This window comes from Argiope bruennichi, chromosome 6, assembly GCF_947563725.1.
Source record: "Argiope bruennichi chromosome 6, qqArgBrue1.1, whole genome shotgun sequence".
In the NCBI taxonomy this organism is placed as follows: Eukaryota; Metazoa; Arthropoda; class Arachnida; order Araneae; family Araneidae; genus Argiope; species Argiope bruennichi.
In genome coordinates, this window is record NC_079156.1 from 53491739 (window position 1) to 53508529 (window position 16791).

Here is a 16791-nt window from a genome sequence, read left to right on the forward strand (position 1 = left end):
GAATAATGTACACAATAAATTTTCCAATCAAATTAATATTAAAAATAAAGAATTTCGAATTATTGATGAAATTCCAATTTTTCATCTTTCTGGTAACCCTCTAGTTCACTATTTTTAAATTTGAATATTTTTCCATAAAAAAAAAATAGGTGTATTATAAAACTTCCTTTCGTTTCGTTTTAATGATGGAGAAATCTTATTTTCCCATCTTTAAATAATTCTGCTTAACATCAATAATAAAACAATTGTTTAAAAAATTTATTTATATTTCATTAAATGTGGAATAAAAAATATCGTTTGCTTCAATTGCATTCGTATAAGAAATTTGCACTTATAAGATGACTGTTAATGATATCCAAACATTCATTAAAAGCTAATTTCCACAACTTTTCCGCCTTTTTTTATGTATAATAATACCATTTCATATTTCACAAATACAATAATTATCAACAAATAAAAAGAAAGAAAAAGAAAAACAGTCTTACAAAAGTCTTACTTCCTTTTTCTTGCATGCTTTTTTGTCAGTATTAATTTCTGAATTTCTACATGTGGAAAGAAATCGACGGAATATTTTTTTAAAATCTGTTAATAGCGCAATTTAATTGTTTTAAAAATCATATATACTTAAAAATTCATTCATGGTATGTATTGAGAGTGAAATTGAAAACTTTATAACAAAATGAAAGCCAAAATGATATAGTATTGCATTTTAAAAAATCAACAAATGATTTTTCGAAAAATAATAGTTATTACAAATAAAAAAAAACGTAGTCACAGCGAAGGAGATCGTTATATAGAAAAGGATTAATGTTCAGTTATAATTAAAAACAATAAAGTAAAGGTTGCCCTAATCTAAGCCGTACGAATTTTTTTTATATATATTAGATATCATATTTATTAGCTTATCGTGTATATTAATTTATATTATAAAATCAGTTTTATGTAGTTATTGTTACTGAAGATTGAAATTTAATTATGAATCAAATTTACAAAATTATAATTCCATAATTCTATTTAGATGGGTATTTTTTCTTTTTTGCAATTGATCAAGGTAAGGTGTTTGAAAGACTTTACTTTTCTTGAATAATAACAGTAAAAAAAATCAGTATAATTTTTAATGGCGATAAAGAATTTGCAATAGGCAGTTTGCAAGACTTCGGGTTTTAATATCAATTCCCCCCCCCCCATATTCCAAAGTTTATACTAAAGTGATGCACGAAACTTCATTTCAAGTACCTCTTCACTCCAGAAAAGAGAACATCACGATTCAAAACAATTCATCTGGGCATGACTCAAATTTAAAAATCCTTATCCAAACGAGAATGTTAATGATATAGATTAAAAAAAATACTTTAACTATTTATTATAGTTTCAAAATGAAAGAGTAAATAATCAATTTAATTCATATCAACAAAATTTAAGCTAATAATACAATCGATGTTCAAAAAAAGTCACAAAGTCCAAACTTTTTGAGATTATAGTCAATTTAAGTATAATTAATTTTGAGCTGTTATGAAAAATAATTACAATAATTTTACAGACTTTTAACTCCGACTGTTGATTTACTGATGATTAAATAACTGATTTATATCATGGAATAATTCATTGGTAAATTGCCTATTATTGCATTTCTATTCGAATTGCATTAGTGTCTCAAAAAAGTTTTGTGTGCGTGTAAATTTAAGGACTTTTACTGGAACTCCGAAACAATGCAATTAAATTTAAGAAAATTTGTATTTCGATTAGTTTCCTGCTTCGTTATCGGTAAAACTGTTGAAACAACCAAATTAAAACTTTCATTAAAATCGTAAATAAAGATTTAGAAACTTCTGACATACAGAGAAAGAAACCTTATAAACTTGTAATTAATTAACTACAACCATAAATTGAATATCTAAATCAAATTCATTGAATAATCAACCTTGTGTCTCTTGAAGGTAGTAGTTACGTCTTAATCGGGCCAGGTTAGTAATTAAGGATTAAATTTCGTTGAAATTTAATAACAGAAAGGGGTAATCAAAATTAGCTATTATGCTCCACCCGCATACATTTGGTTAAATTGAATGATCGGAACGTCTCGACAACATAGACTAAAACTATAGTTGAGTTATAAAAGCCATCCACGCCCACAATATAACCCACTTCCATAGGAGGCACGTTCTGTGTTCGGAAGAAGAGAGTAAACCCCACACCGTTTTTATAACCACCAGAGTAGCGAGAATCAATCACTATACCTGAAGTGTTTCATCCCTATATCTGAGGTATATCCCTGATGGGATTCACAAAATATGATAAAATCAAATTTACATAATGCATATCAAATTCACGGTGTCAATTTCATTTTAGAATCCATTACGCATTACATTAATAATAGAATGTGAATGATCTCTTGAATATACTTAAATCCTTCGATGCTGTGTAATTGAATCATAATCGTAATGAATATTAATTATGGATGGTTAATGTCATAGAAGGGAAATTGATAGGTCCATGTATCGGATAGGACTTCGATTTAATTAAATTCATGTACAGTAATAAGATCTGAAGAAAAAAATTATTTTTAACAAGTTTCAGCTTCCTTGGCTATTTTTTTTAGTCATTCGTTTCCTCATGTTTTAAAATCTATGCTGATGAGTTCGAAATATTATGTACATATTTACATGTAAGTAAATGTATGCATATGCAGTTAGTACATTTGAAATTATTTTATTTTTATTTTTAAAAGAAGAATTTTCCATTTCTTTTGTTAATAAAGACGTGTGTTTATAAGAAAATAATTTTAAGAGAAACTGCTAAATATCTAAGGGAAAAATGAAATTCTGAAAAGGTATGTATAAAGCATTCTCATCTGAACATTATGAAATTAAACGTTAATAGAAAAAAAAAACAAAGAAAATGCTTGGAATTCTCTTTTAATATAATAAGAACAAAATACTGTACTTTTTTAGCAAAGATTTAAAATGGGTAATATTAAAATCAAATTTTATTTTGAGAAAGAGCCAATTTTTTCTGAAGCACTGCTATAGTTAAAAAATCTAAAATAAGAAAAGACAATGCATTTATGTAAATATTGTTATAGAAAAGTACTCTAAGTAAATATTAGTTTTCATCAAAGAATAGAATGTTTGAAATGTATGGAAATAGTACTTTCAACATTTATTTCAAGGGAAGTAAAATTTTTCTTGTAAAGGAGGATTTCTGGTGGTTAAACAATGAAGATCTTTCCAATTACTGAAAGATAAAATCTATGATCTCTTAGATTCACAAATTTGGTTGCGATTTGTTGTCATATTTGATTTTGCTTATACAACCAAATTTGGTTTTCCGCAGTTTAGAAAGTTTACTAATCCACCATGAAGGAACTGATGTGTTGATATTTATGAATAAATGACATCCTTCCAAAATAAATCGGAATCATAGAAAAAATATAAATATAAAAAACAACTAGCGGCCAACTATGATCAATTTAATTGTAGTTCCTTATTTCATCGTCAATACCTCCCATTTTATCTACAGTAACCTCAAGATATGAAAAATAGTGTCTTTGATTTTATTTTGAATTAGTAAAAGCGAATCATTACTTTTATTATTATATCTTAGAATAAAAAGGTACTATTTAAAATTATATTTGCATAGTGTTACGAAATTTCCGGGTTCGTTTGGATAGTGGGAGTTATATGGTGTGGAGAACGTTCAATCAACAGGCGGCAGTAGAAAATAAAACAACGACATTTATTTACACGAAGACACACAGGACAGGGCAAAGACAACAACTATATACAGCACAAAAGACGATTATCTTCAGCCGAGAAATGCAGCATACAACAGCATACACAGCAGCATACAAAACAGCATAAACAGCAGCATACAACAAGTCTCTACTGTAGACAGTAGCGCATAGCTTACTTAGTTCTTCTCTCGATGTTTCGGGTATAATCTATTTTGCCGCCAAAGTCTCCAAATTCATCGCCAAGTCGCCAAATGGTCGCCAAGCTCTGGGACCTCCTATGGAACCAACTATGCTGGGAAGCCGCATCGCAGGTTCGTAACAATAGTAAGCGTAGAGCATTTTGAATGATTGGCTCTATTTTCAAAGTTGCGATATTGATTGATAAACTAGTGCAGTTAATGAGGCTGAAATCTTTATCAAGGCTTTATTTTGCTATATGTATTAAAAATGGTGGTAGGTGGAGGAAGGATAATTATTAATGACGAATTTATGGGTCATGACTTTTCATGTGAAATAAAAATGGGCAAAACCAATGCAGTGATTAGAGCTCGGGATTCTGTCAAGGTTTTTTCTCCGTAGAAAATGTACATTGAAGAATGTACAGGGATTTGAGATTTCTTTAAAAAAAAAGGGGGGGGGAAGTAGGGTGCAGGTGACCAATAGTGACTTATTTAGGTCATGAACTTATATATGATATAAAAATTGGTGAAGCTGATAAAGCGGCTGTGGTCAGGATGTTGTTATGCTATTTTTTCCCTACGAAAATGTACAGTAATGCAGAATTTTAAAGTTTTTTTTCTCAAAAATGACGAATGGAGATCCTGAGAGCAGGGATCATTGATAACATGTTTAGGAATAAGAAGTTTCCATTTATTCAAATAATAATATGAATGTATGTGTGCGAGCGTGCGTGTGTGTGTTGGCGCTGTACAGGCCAGTTCGTTTGACCTACAGCTGCTAAATTTGACACTTGTATATATTGGAGAATAGATATGTGCACCTAGGAGCGATTTATTTAAAATTTTTAATTAGTTTTAATTAATTAAATTAATAAAGTGATTTTTGGCGTTTCTCTGCAATAACTTCTAAAAACATCAATGCACAAAAAATACATTTCACATCGTTATAAAAATTTCAAAATTGTTTTTTTACTGATATTAATTTAATTGTAGTTCAAATTTTTGCAATTTTTGAAAAATATCCCTCCTTTTAATTTTGTTCAATAGATTGCATTATTGCTCCGAAATGCAAATCCTTTTCATTGTTTCATCAAGTATTTAATCGCGTGATTTTCCTCTGTGGTTGAAAGTTAAGTAAAAAGGATTACGTTTAATATCTGCTCAGTTTACAAGGAAAAAAATGGTTACAATATCGATTAGAAGATAAATGAACTGCATATTTATATTATTGATAAGATGTAATGGGACTATCTCCATTAAAAAGATTCATGAATATAATACACCGATTAATAAAGTTTATTTAAATCAGACAATTAAAATAGCAAAGCTTTAATGTCAAATAATTTGGCGAAATTATAGGCATAAAGTTATATTGGAGCAATTTATCTGAAGAAATATGCAACTTAAATTCTTGACGAGATAATTTTTCGCTTGAGAGGACCAGTATAAAATATTTTTTTTTCTTTTCGTTAGACAATTATTTGAAATGTATCGATGCGTAGAATTCAGAAACTGTACACAACGAATGCAAATGGATGTATAATTCCATGATGATACAATATTTTATTTCGTTCAGATTTTTTATTATAAGGATTATTTGTGATATAAATCAAAAATCCTTTCCATTATTTTTAGAGCAATGTAAATAGGTTTTCAACATAGGCCATACTGATATGAACAGTTTTCATCAGAGGAAAATTCAGATACACAGTAATATTAAGCCTTATCTTCGCTCTAAAATGTCATCGAAAACGACAAATAATACAAAAGTACTGGTGGCTAAAATAATTCATGGCATGATTACAGATCTTACATATTAATTCCGTGATCAAAATGACGCCATATTGACTTCATCGTTAAAAGTTTGCAGAATAAAAAAATTCGTTTGGATCAGCAAATGTAGCGTTTTTTTTACTTATTTTATAATTGGTGCATACTTGTATTAATCAATTCATTTCTATGATTCATTAGTCCTTTGAATGATGTTTTATATTGAAATGCATATACTTGAAATACATATTTTTTGAAATCGTAGTTAACTGTGATTTTCAAATTTTTGATGCCTTTGCATTATATTTTGTGTTTACGGCAATGACAGTCGGCGTCCTGGCATAGGGATAGCGCGTCTACCCCGTGATCTGTGCGTCCCGGGTTCGTGTCCCGGTTTGGACATGGTTGTTCTATCTGTGAGATGAGCGAATGTGTCCTCCTGTAAAAAGGGGTTGTGCAAGCGAATGAGTGATCCGTGAGTAGTCAAGTCGTACACTTGGCCCAAGATGGCACTACAATAAAAACAAGAGGCGCTCCCCTTTAGGCTTAAATCGGCTGTCTTCGAACAGTGGGCTTGTCCATGGCAAGTGCCATAAGAAACAACAATAAGGCAATGACATTTCACGAGGTTAAATTTTGTTACAAAATAGATAACACTTTTCACTAAATTGATTTTTTAAAAATTTAGATTCAAATTGGACTTTTTTTTAAATTAAGTGATTCATCAAATCCTTTCTTTGAATAAAATAGAGTAATCAATGAAACGATTAAAGCAAAGGGAAAGATTACTCACAACACTTCCTCCAGCAGAGTGTAGCAAGACTTTTTGTCCCTTCTGTAGATTTCCAATGTCAAAAACCAGGCAGTAGGCAACGACGTAGTTCATGAGCATTGAGACTGCTTCCTTGGGCTCCATACCAGACGGCAGTGAATATACATATTTGGCTGGAACACAGACCAACTCGGCCCACGCTTTGTACTCCGTGAGGGCAACCACGCTATCGCCAACCTAAACCAAAAAAGAACACACACACACAAATTTGAATTGTGTTAATTCTATCATGTTAAAAAAATCCCATAACTTATTACAGGAGAAAATATACGGATACAATATAGTTATTTGGTGTTTCTTTCAAAATAACTACCCACCACAACTATTCATTTTTGTCATCTTTCATACGAAGATATGTATCGATTGCAAACTTGCCTTCTGTCCCTGTTACTTTGCCTATCATTTTCATAATATTTAGTTTTTATATTTACAGTCATTCAACTTTTCTTATTTTTTCTTTATAATTGTAACATTAATGTTATCTGGGTTTAATATAATTACATTTATTATCTATTTAATCAGTTAAGTGCATTCGACGTGTATGAACGTCAATCTAAACCTTCATTTAGGCTCGGTTGAAGTGCAATTTTTTTTATCTAATAAAAAAGATGCCTTATTCGCTTTATTACCATTTTTTGCAAAATTTATTGTGCTAACATTTGTATTACACTCTACGTGTATATGTGTCGTATGTACATCGAATGTAACACCAATGGTTGCTTGATTTTAAAAATAAATACCACAGTTAAATGGTTAATATAATTTAACTATTATAAAGTAAAATATATTAAAGGCTTCAAAACTATATAAAGTCATGCTACTTGATCAAGGAAGAATCAGCGGATCTTAGCAAAATGGGTGAGCTTAATGTTTTTGAGACACGGCTCAAAAATCAAATTGTAATTTCAGGAAATCAAATTCACGAAATTTTGTTGTGATTTTAAATAAGAAGACATGATATAATGTCAAGTCGAAAGATTTTTCTCATTGCTCGTTGTACTTTTTCGGAACTCAAGAATCTTCAAGCAAATTCTACATTCGAATAAAAACGGTATATAAGACGTATTCGTGGGAATAACTTGGTAATGGATATACCACACTGTGATGTTTAGATCGGTAATTTGGCGCTGGTAAAGACGTGAATTAACTCAGTATTGTGGCAGAACGCCCGCTACTAGCTTTCAATGAGTCCTTGTCGTTTGCGTCTCCCCAAAGTATGCCAATGATTAAGGATAACATCTTTTTCCTTCGTCACTGTCTAATAATGCAGAAATGGTTTGTTTGGGTATTTGTTTATTTTTGATACCCCCGCTATAAATCAGTAAAAGAAAAAAAAAGTGTAGCCAACTTGGCGTTGGTGTAATCTGAAAATCTCAGAATAAATTCTCGAATTCAACTATCTTAACAAGATCTTAGTTTAGGGATTAAATGATCTTGTCGTAATCTGAAAATTGTCAAGTAAATACATTATCTTGGTGTTCTTACTACAGTTTGAAAATCCTGAAATAAATCTGGAGGTTGGAAATAGCTAACTTTTTTGCAATCGAAGAAAAATCACAATCTTTTACGCATCATGGGAAATTGTAAATGCTTGTAATGTTACGAGCATGTGCTATAGGCATTTCAATTGTATGAAACTGGTTTTAAAGAATTGAACTTGAGATTTTTTTCTTTTTCAGTGGGAAAATACATAATTAATTTAATTTTGAAAAATATTTTTAAAGTAAAGTAAAAAAAAAAAAATATCTTTTCAAAAGTATTAGCATATGCCATCAATGGCGCTATAAAGTTAAAAAAATATATAAATCGAAATATTTGATTCTAAGTTCTTTTCCCTTTTTTCTCCCAGCGTAAATTAGTAAAAATCGCGATGGAAGTTGCCATTTTAAAAGTCAAGTAAATAAAATGAGGACATTAAATCTAATTTAGTTACATGATGGCTGCCAAAAGGAAACTCAATTAATCAAAATGTTCCTAAATATTTCCTTATTTTTACAGAAAGAATAGGATTATTTTTGTAATATATATATATATATATATATATATATATATATATATATATATATATATATATATATATATATATATATATATATATATATATATATATATATATATATATAAATTTTGAACCTGCAGGTGTAAATTCTCTTTATTTTGAATCTTTATTACATAATTGTTGTATCCAAAGTGATGCACATTTTTTTGATAATAATAATCTTTATTTAATGATAATTTATTTAGTAATGACTTTTATTAGTAATTATAATCTTTATTTATTAAAATTAATTACTCTTCATTTATTAGTAGGCTTTATTCAATCAAAAATTGCATGTTAAAAATAAATCTCTAGCAGATGCTTTGAATTTAAAACTTGATGCACTCATTTTTAGATATACATTTTCCTGATTTGATTTCTTAAATTAATCAAATCTCTATTGTGCTTCATCAATCATTTGCCACTGTATTTGTTAATTTTAATATGAAAATCTCATTGAAAATTATTGTGTAAAATCTGATGTACCGAGATAGTGATCCACTTTGTTGCGTTATTTAATATTTTGAAACACAGCTCTATATCTAAAAATAGTTCATATCATCAATGAGTCACTATCAATGCATGAATACTTTTTCTTATATTGGTATTCACTTTGAGATTTCAACTGGAAATCTGCTAGCTAATATTAAGAAAATCCTTTTCAACTATCATTTATGAAGTGTTTTTGTTAAATTCTGGCTTTATAAGTGTGGGACCATTCATTGGCGTCAAAGCAAGCGTCTTCAAAACTGAACGAGTAGTATAATGTTACTATTTGCCCAGATTCAGAAGAAGTAAAATATTTTATATAAAGACAAATATATCATCTTTATAAAATTTAAGCATAATAACAGATCTCCAATTTCACCTCGATAATACATCATTGCACTCGCTAATAAGGATCACATGATCTTTTATTTCGCAGTTTTTGTTGTTATATCTATGTAGATAATACTATGAATTATAAAACAATATTATTTAAATTCCTACGTATTTAAATGCAGAATGACAAAAAATGATTTACTCACACATTATATATATATAATGATATTTTAATTCTAATTCCAATTTAATTAATTTCCAAGACTTTATCTTAATTTGGCCCATAGTAACTTCATTCTAAAAATATTCTCTTATTTCGTGATCTAATTCCACTTTCGGTTTAATTAATCCCTTTGTAAAAATTACTGCGCAATCAATCTACGTCTCAAATGAAAGTGATCCCTTCGGTGCCCTTGAAAAGGTGTCAAAGGTCACCACGTGTATTGAATTGGCGCATGGCCAGAAATCCAATGCGCTTCCTCAGGCATTTAATAAAGATGTTTCATATTCCCTATCTAAAGTTTAACAAATTAAAAATAATAAAATTCAAATTTAAATTTCTCTTAAATTTTTATTTGCTTTGAATACCTTTGAATAATACTAAATATATATTTATGAAAAACCAAAATGTGCAATTTAATTTGCTTTGAAAGCTCTTTAAATAATAATGAATGAAGTTTTATAAAAACCAAACATATGAAATTTAATTCGCTTTGAACACTCTTTGAATAATACTAAATAAAAATTTATAAAAACAAAAATGTGTAATTTAATTTTTTGTCATCAATCTTTTAAATATTCTAATGGATTATAACAAATCCTAAATCATTACAAACTGCAACATTGTAAAGAAAAATTCGGTTACTGTACATTAAACTCACGTGGCATAAAAATGAAAAAAATTATTTTCCAGTTCGATGTAGCAGAAAAACGGAGTGAAAGGAATAAAAGAAAAATGCTACCTTAAAATCCGTGACGCCTTCTCCGACAGCTTCGATGTTTCCGGCGCACTCAAATCCCATGACGCAGGGTGTTTTCGGTGGGTTATCTATCGCCCCCTGACGAGCCATCAGATCCAGAAAATTCAGACCACTAAAAGGATGAAACACTTTTCCCGTCAAAATATCAGAGGTTACACTAAAAGCCAACAAAAATGCTAAAAGCTATTGAAATCCAAAATAAATAAATAAAAAAAGATTTATAAAAAGGAAGCTTTTTCCAGTGTACATAAATATGAAAAATATTTATTCGATCAGAAATCTGGAGATAAAAGCAAACACCGTGAAACTCTGAGAAAAATAATTTCTAATAAATTAGAATTGAATTGCATTTATGTAATAAATAGAATTAAATTCATAGTATGTTTTAATTTTTTTTTTAAAGAAATGTTAAAAATTTTCGTTTTTTTTTTTTTTTTTTTTTTTTTTGGTATTTATAAAGTACTAATTTCAGTGCCTAGTATGTCGAAGATTTTTAATGTAAGCTCCAAATTTTTGTAAAAGAAAAAAAAAAACATTTTTATATTTAAATCTTTTAGTAAAAAGCACAAATATGCTTTTACAACTGCATAAGTATACTTTTTAAAAAAATGCTTATTTTATTGTTTTCTTCTTTTTATTTTTTATCTAAATTTTGTGTTCATAATTACAATTACTATGGAAAACACAATCAATTATAATTATGGTAGGACACATTTGATTGTTATTGACACCAGATGGCGCAGCGAACATGGAATCAAACTTTTATATAATTAATCGATTAGTGATAGTAAAGTTCTAAAAATAGAAAATACTGTATCGTCATACGGTTCATATTAAGAAATCACTCTATAAAATTGCTCTCTGTTAAAACCTCTCTTTCTTTAATTTCAAAATTCACATCCATTATGAAGGACGTAAAAAGTCAATTACAAAATTTCATTTTTGAAAACATGAATAAATCAAAGTAAATAAACAATAAAACATTTATAAACAAAATAGATCGCTTCTTTTAATTATTTTCTATATTTTTATTCAGAAAGGTGGAGAGCAATTATTTTTCAAATTCACTACTAGATGGCGCCATTTTACCAAATCAAAATCTCATTATAATATTCAATAAATATATGATTAAAATATGAAAATTATAAGATGGAATATTGTGAACAATCCATAAATCTGCAAAATTTTAAAACTTTAGACCATAAGAAAATGAATAATAATAATAATAAATCAAATGCAAAATTGCATTTTTATAAGCATGAAATACATCAAGTTAAATTAAAAAGGCTTTATAAAAGTGTGAACACAGCATTTATCTCGTTGATGAACTTCAAAACATTCAATAAACCACAGAATGAGTTGTTTTCTTACTTTCAAATTATTTTAGTACAATTAGAAATTCAATTAATTAATAAAATTATATAATTAATAATGTGTGCAATTATATTATATCCAGAAAATAGATTTAAAAAATGTAGCTGTAAAAAGTTATTTAAGCTATATATTATAAAATTTAGGAAAGATATAGAATGCAAAGTAAATTGGAATATCTTTTCTCTGAAAGTAACAATTAACAAAAAATACCAATTTCATTAAAAAATATTCATTTCAAACAAGGTCAAAAAAAAGTCGTGTGAAAGACAGTTCAGATCCTCATTATTTGTTTAATAAAATAAGTACTGCTTTCGTTAGAAATAGTCGGATTGTATCACTTCACCGGATTTCAAAAAATTCATATCTATTATTGAGCAGTTTGCAACTATAAGAGATTTGTATTTAGACAATAGAATTAGCTCGAAATAAAAAATGATTAGGTTCTTTTTTTTGTTTAATCAACGATCAAATCAAACGTTTTAAAAAAATTTGGCATCTCTAGACTGTTTTTCATATCTTACTTTTTAAGGGGGGGGGGAATCCGATATATGATCGACAAAATATATATTTAAATTATTTAAACGTAAAATTCTGCGTCAAAAATTTTATTTTCATACTTTTTTTTGGATATATCCAGTATTAAAGTTTACTATTTTTTAGAAAACCCAGTTAATTCCATTTTCTTTTACTCCATTTCTGAGCAAAAACCAATTAGTTAATTAATTAAAAATAGGAGTCAGTCAGTATTGATTTTTTGCTATTTAGGTAATTTTCATGAACAATATTAATTTGTTTTACAGTTTTTCTACTTTTAATAGACTTTTCTTTTTTTTAAATTATTTCAAATTAACATTCATGAAAAGTTAAATGACTGAGTGATAAGTCCAGTATTAATTTAACCTAAGACGTCTGAATGTAATGATGCCTTATGAATACTTAAAACCATTGATTCGAATTAACGTTTCTCCTATGCGCCAATAATAATAATTACCTATACCGATATACCAATAATGATTACGGATTTCTACAGAGAAATACCACGAGTACTTGGATGATAAGTCAAGACATTTAAAGAATGGATTTCTTCCTGTCTTTCGCATGTTCAAACAGACCTGTTAGTAATTTGATGAAAATATCCATTCGAGATATGTACTACGTGCGTCTTAATGGGTGGTTCCATATTGAGGACGGCATATTTGACAATAATTAAAATTCTTACAACTTATAAGCCGAACTTCCCTCCGTAAAGGCTTTATATTTTAGATTACTTTTGTCAGAACATAGGTATGTGGTGTATCTATTTAAAACTCCTTATTGTTACTTATAGATATTGCAGCATATGCTGTATATGAATCAACGATATACAATAAAAAAAAAATCTAAATCCAAAATTTTGCTCCAAATTTTTCTAAGTTTCAATTAGAAGATGTATGGAATTTTTTTATATTATAGAATAAATTTAAGTACAATATTGTTTTTATGGCATGTCCTGCATAGAGTTGTTTCTTTCCTTGGATTAGACACAAAAGAAAAAGAAGAAAAACTCGAATTTTCGAATCCGCGAATCTATTTAATCAAATCTTCACAATGCTATCAACATGTATTGCAACTTATGGTATACATAGATATACGATAAGTGATTAAAATGAATAAATTCTAAAAGCTACACACAATTTATTTTTTAGTTTAAAAAACAAACAGGTTTTATTATGATTTACATAAATATAAGTAGAATATAGTTTTTACGATATGATTTATTTAAAGACAGCTATGGTTACATAAACATAAGCAGAATTTAATTTTTACAATATGATTTATTTAAAGACAGTTATGGCTTTTTTGGGATAGTCCAAAGAGAAAAAAAAACTAAGTGGTTAAAATTTATCTTTTTAAATAAACTTATTGATGGAACTTTAAATTTTATTAAGATTAAAAGAATGATTTGTTTCAAAAAAGAATATGCACTAACAAATCGAAGTGCACACAACGTGCACAAAAAGTGTTTTATCAAATAAACACTTAACTGTTATCTCTTAAAAAAAGGAAGAAAAATCTCTAAGTAAACCACTAGTGTAAAGAATCGTTTATAAAAGTTTTGTTTAAAAAAACAATTCAAATTTTAGGCATTTTGCAATAGAAATCATATCTATATCACTTCTTGACTTCCGATATATATAAAATTATTTCATTGTTCTCAATAGAAAAATGTGGAACATAGATAAGAGTTAAAACATATTTAGAAAAAAAATTCTTTTTTTTTTTTTTTTTTTTTTTTTTCCTTTTGTGAGTCTAGTAACAATCTAACTTGATACTCTTATGAAGATTTAATAGACATTTTTTTAAAATTTATTTATTTTTATTTTCAGCTTCAAAAGTTCAAAATTTTATTTCTTCATGTTTTTTTATATAGTTGTAAATTCGATTGATCACCCTAAGATAAAAATGTTCAGAAAACAATATTTTAAAGAAGGGCGGCGACTAATATTCTTGTTCATGAGATTCAGAATGGGAAGTTATAGAAACATTTTAAGCTCTTTTTTTTATATTTATCTACCAAAAAAGAATGACTATTTATAAAAATTAGTAGTTTTTCAACCGAGAAACTAACACAAAATTGAAAATATTTAAAATATTACAATAATTTCTTTCATTTTTTTGTGAAATTTCAGAAAAAAAAAAAGAAACAGTAAAATTAACCCATAATTCAAACTTGGTGAAACAATTTGAATAAAATTATATCTCATATGTCTTTACACTATATATATACAGATTTTCTGCTCAAAATTAAAATTCATTAAATTGAAACCAAAGTATCAATTAACATTAAATTTTTACCGGAACCTTAAACAACAGCCTAATTTCTGTTTTAAAAAAAAATCAGATTTTATCTCTATAGATGAAAATATAAAATTTTACCAATATGAAATAGATCATAAACGTCATTCAATCTATTAATTCTTCTATTTGCTTTATTTTAATATTTATTACCAAAGAAATACGTATCTAGATACAGATTTCCAATTTTAAAAAATAAAAATATATTTTTTCGCAAATAACAATAATTATGAACTAAAATTTAGAAATATTATTTGACCAATATGTTCTAACGTTTTATCTAAAAAACATCATTTTATTCTAGCATATATATATTAAATATTATTAAAATATAAATTTTAATATTCTTTTATTATGAATTAATATTTATTAATAATAACTCAATGCTCAAAATAAAAATGTCACAACATTTTAAGGAATTTTTATATTATTAAACTTCCTAAGATTTTCAAAATTAAAAAAAGATAACTGAAAATCTGTTTATTTATAGTAATTTTAAATTCCTTTATAATTTTATCAGAATAGATTGTTCAAACATAACATACACAAGTCCTTAATTTTATAAAATTTATATAGAAAAAATTTGAAAAATAATAAATTTTAATTTCATAAAATTGATACAGAAAAATAATATTCGCTTAAAGATGTGTAAAGATTATTATTTTCGGCTGCACACAAACATATGCCCAAACGATTATCATAGTGCATATGTTTTGACAACTATGACATTTCACTGCCAATACTCAACAAAGAAAAAAACAGTTGGCTAACTCAAACAAAACACACTTCTGAACAAATATCTATTAAAAACAGAAGCCTAGCAAATGATTAAATACTGGTACATCTGTGACATATGGATGCTCAGCGCTGAGATTTCCCTAACAGATGGTGCTCCGCAAACCAAGTTTATTATCGTCTGACATTTCAAAGCAAATAATCGAATCGGAAGCCATTTCGAACTATACATTTTTATCATTATTTGACAACAGAAAAATGAATTTAAAAACTCTAAAAATACACACCAAGCTTTCACCCGTATCAGGACTTCGCCTTCTGCTGGTGCAGATGGTTCAGGTTTTTTCATGACTTTTACTGCTTTCAGACCCCCGAAGCCGGTCAGAACAATCGCGCGAATTTCTTTTGGCGTAGCAGCGGAACCATCTTCGGCGTTTTGGTTGACATTGTTTTCAGAAGCTTTGGAGTCGTCAGTTTTGGTGTCCCCCATGATGGAAAGTTGTTAAGTAGAGATAACAGCTGTTAAGAAAAGAGATGTCCGTAGTCTTCGGATGACAGTTGGTTGACTGCTTTGTTACACAGCCGCATCGCCGGTAGAGGGTTGCCGCATTTTCATGCCAAGATGGGTTTTGGTGTCGCCAAGTATCGTGCCAAATAGAAACTGGAAGTAGAGAAGATTTATTTATGATTTGACAAGTGTTCGGATAAAATAGATATTCCTAAATTATGAGCCTTGATCTCAAAAGATTTCTGAACGTAGAAAATTTGATTACATGACCACCTGTCATATTTTGGTATATTTATAACCAAAATTACATAAAACTAACTTATTATCACTCGTTTTTCGAAATTAAATGTTGATTTTTTTATCATTAAATATTATTATTTCGTTATTAAAAGTTTTTCATCATAAGAGTAATTTTCTTTTTGATAGAATTTGTCTTACTCAGTTGACATAAAATAAATTATTCTTTATATTTAAATGTTTGAGAACGTCAAGCAAGTTTAGTGATAGATTTATATGCTTAGTTAAATTAAGTGGTATATTTTTAAAGAATATACTGAAATTGTTATTATTAAAAAAATTATGAACTGTTTGTAATTCTTATAATTATCACTAAAAATTATGGATTATTTCTAAAACCTTCCAAAATAACAAAATTATCATCACAATTAAATGTATTGCTGTAAATGAAATTTTTAAATTTCTTGTAGAGTAATTTCCAACATATTAACCTCTGTAATTTGAGAATAAGAATTATCAGATATAAAAATGTGAAATATTTAACCCCTTTTTGATGTTTAGCATTACACAATAGAGAAAATACGAAATCAAACGTTTTAATTTATCATTTCTTTAAGTTTTTTCTTTAACATTTCTTTAACTAACATTTTACTCCAATCATTTGATGTTATATAAAATTTATCATTTCGTTTCAAAAGTGACGAAGTGTACTAAAAGTTAAAGCTTGCTTTAAAATATATTACATTAAAAA

General features: G+C 27.7%; 1 protein-coding gene across 1 annotated transcript in view; it reads right to left on the reverse strand.

Annotated features, from left to right (window-relative positions):
- LOC129972404 (synaptic vesicle membrane protein VAT-1 homolog-like) overlaps nt 1–15874 on the reverse strand; it is a 29565-nt gene extending 13691 nt beyond the window's left edge. Inside the window, exons 1-3 of the mRNA XM_056086527.1 lie at nt 15583–15874; nt 10334–10463; nt 6473–6688 (exon numbers count right to left, since the gene is read on the reverse strand). Of these exons, the coding sequence (XP_055942502.1) occupies nt 6473–6688; nt 10334–10463; nt 15583–15785 (549 nt within the window). The 5' untranslated portion in view covers nt 15786–15874. The remainder of the gene's footprint in view (nt 1–6472; nt 6689–10333; nt 10464–15582) is intronic.
- Between the last annotated feature and the right edge of the window lie 917 nt (nt 15875–16791).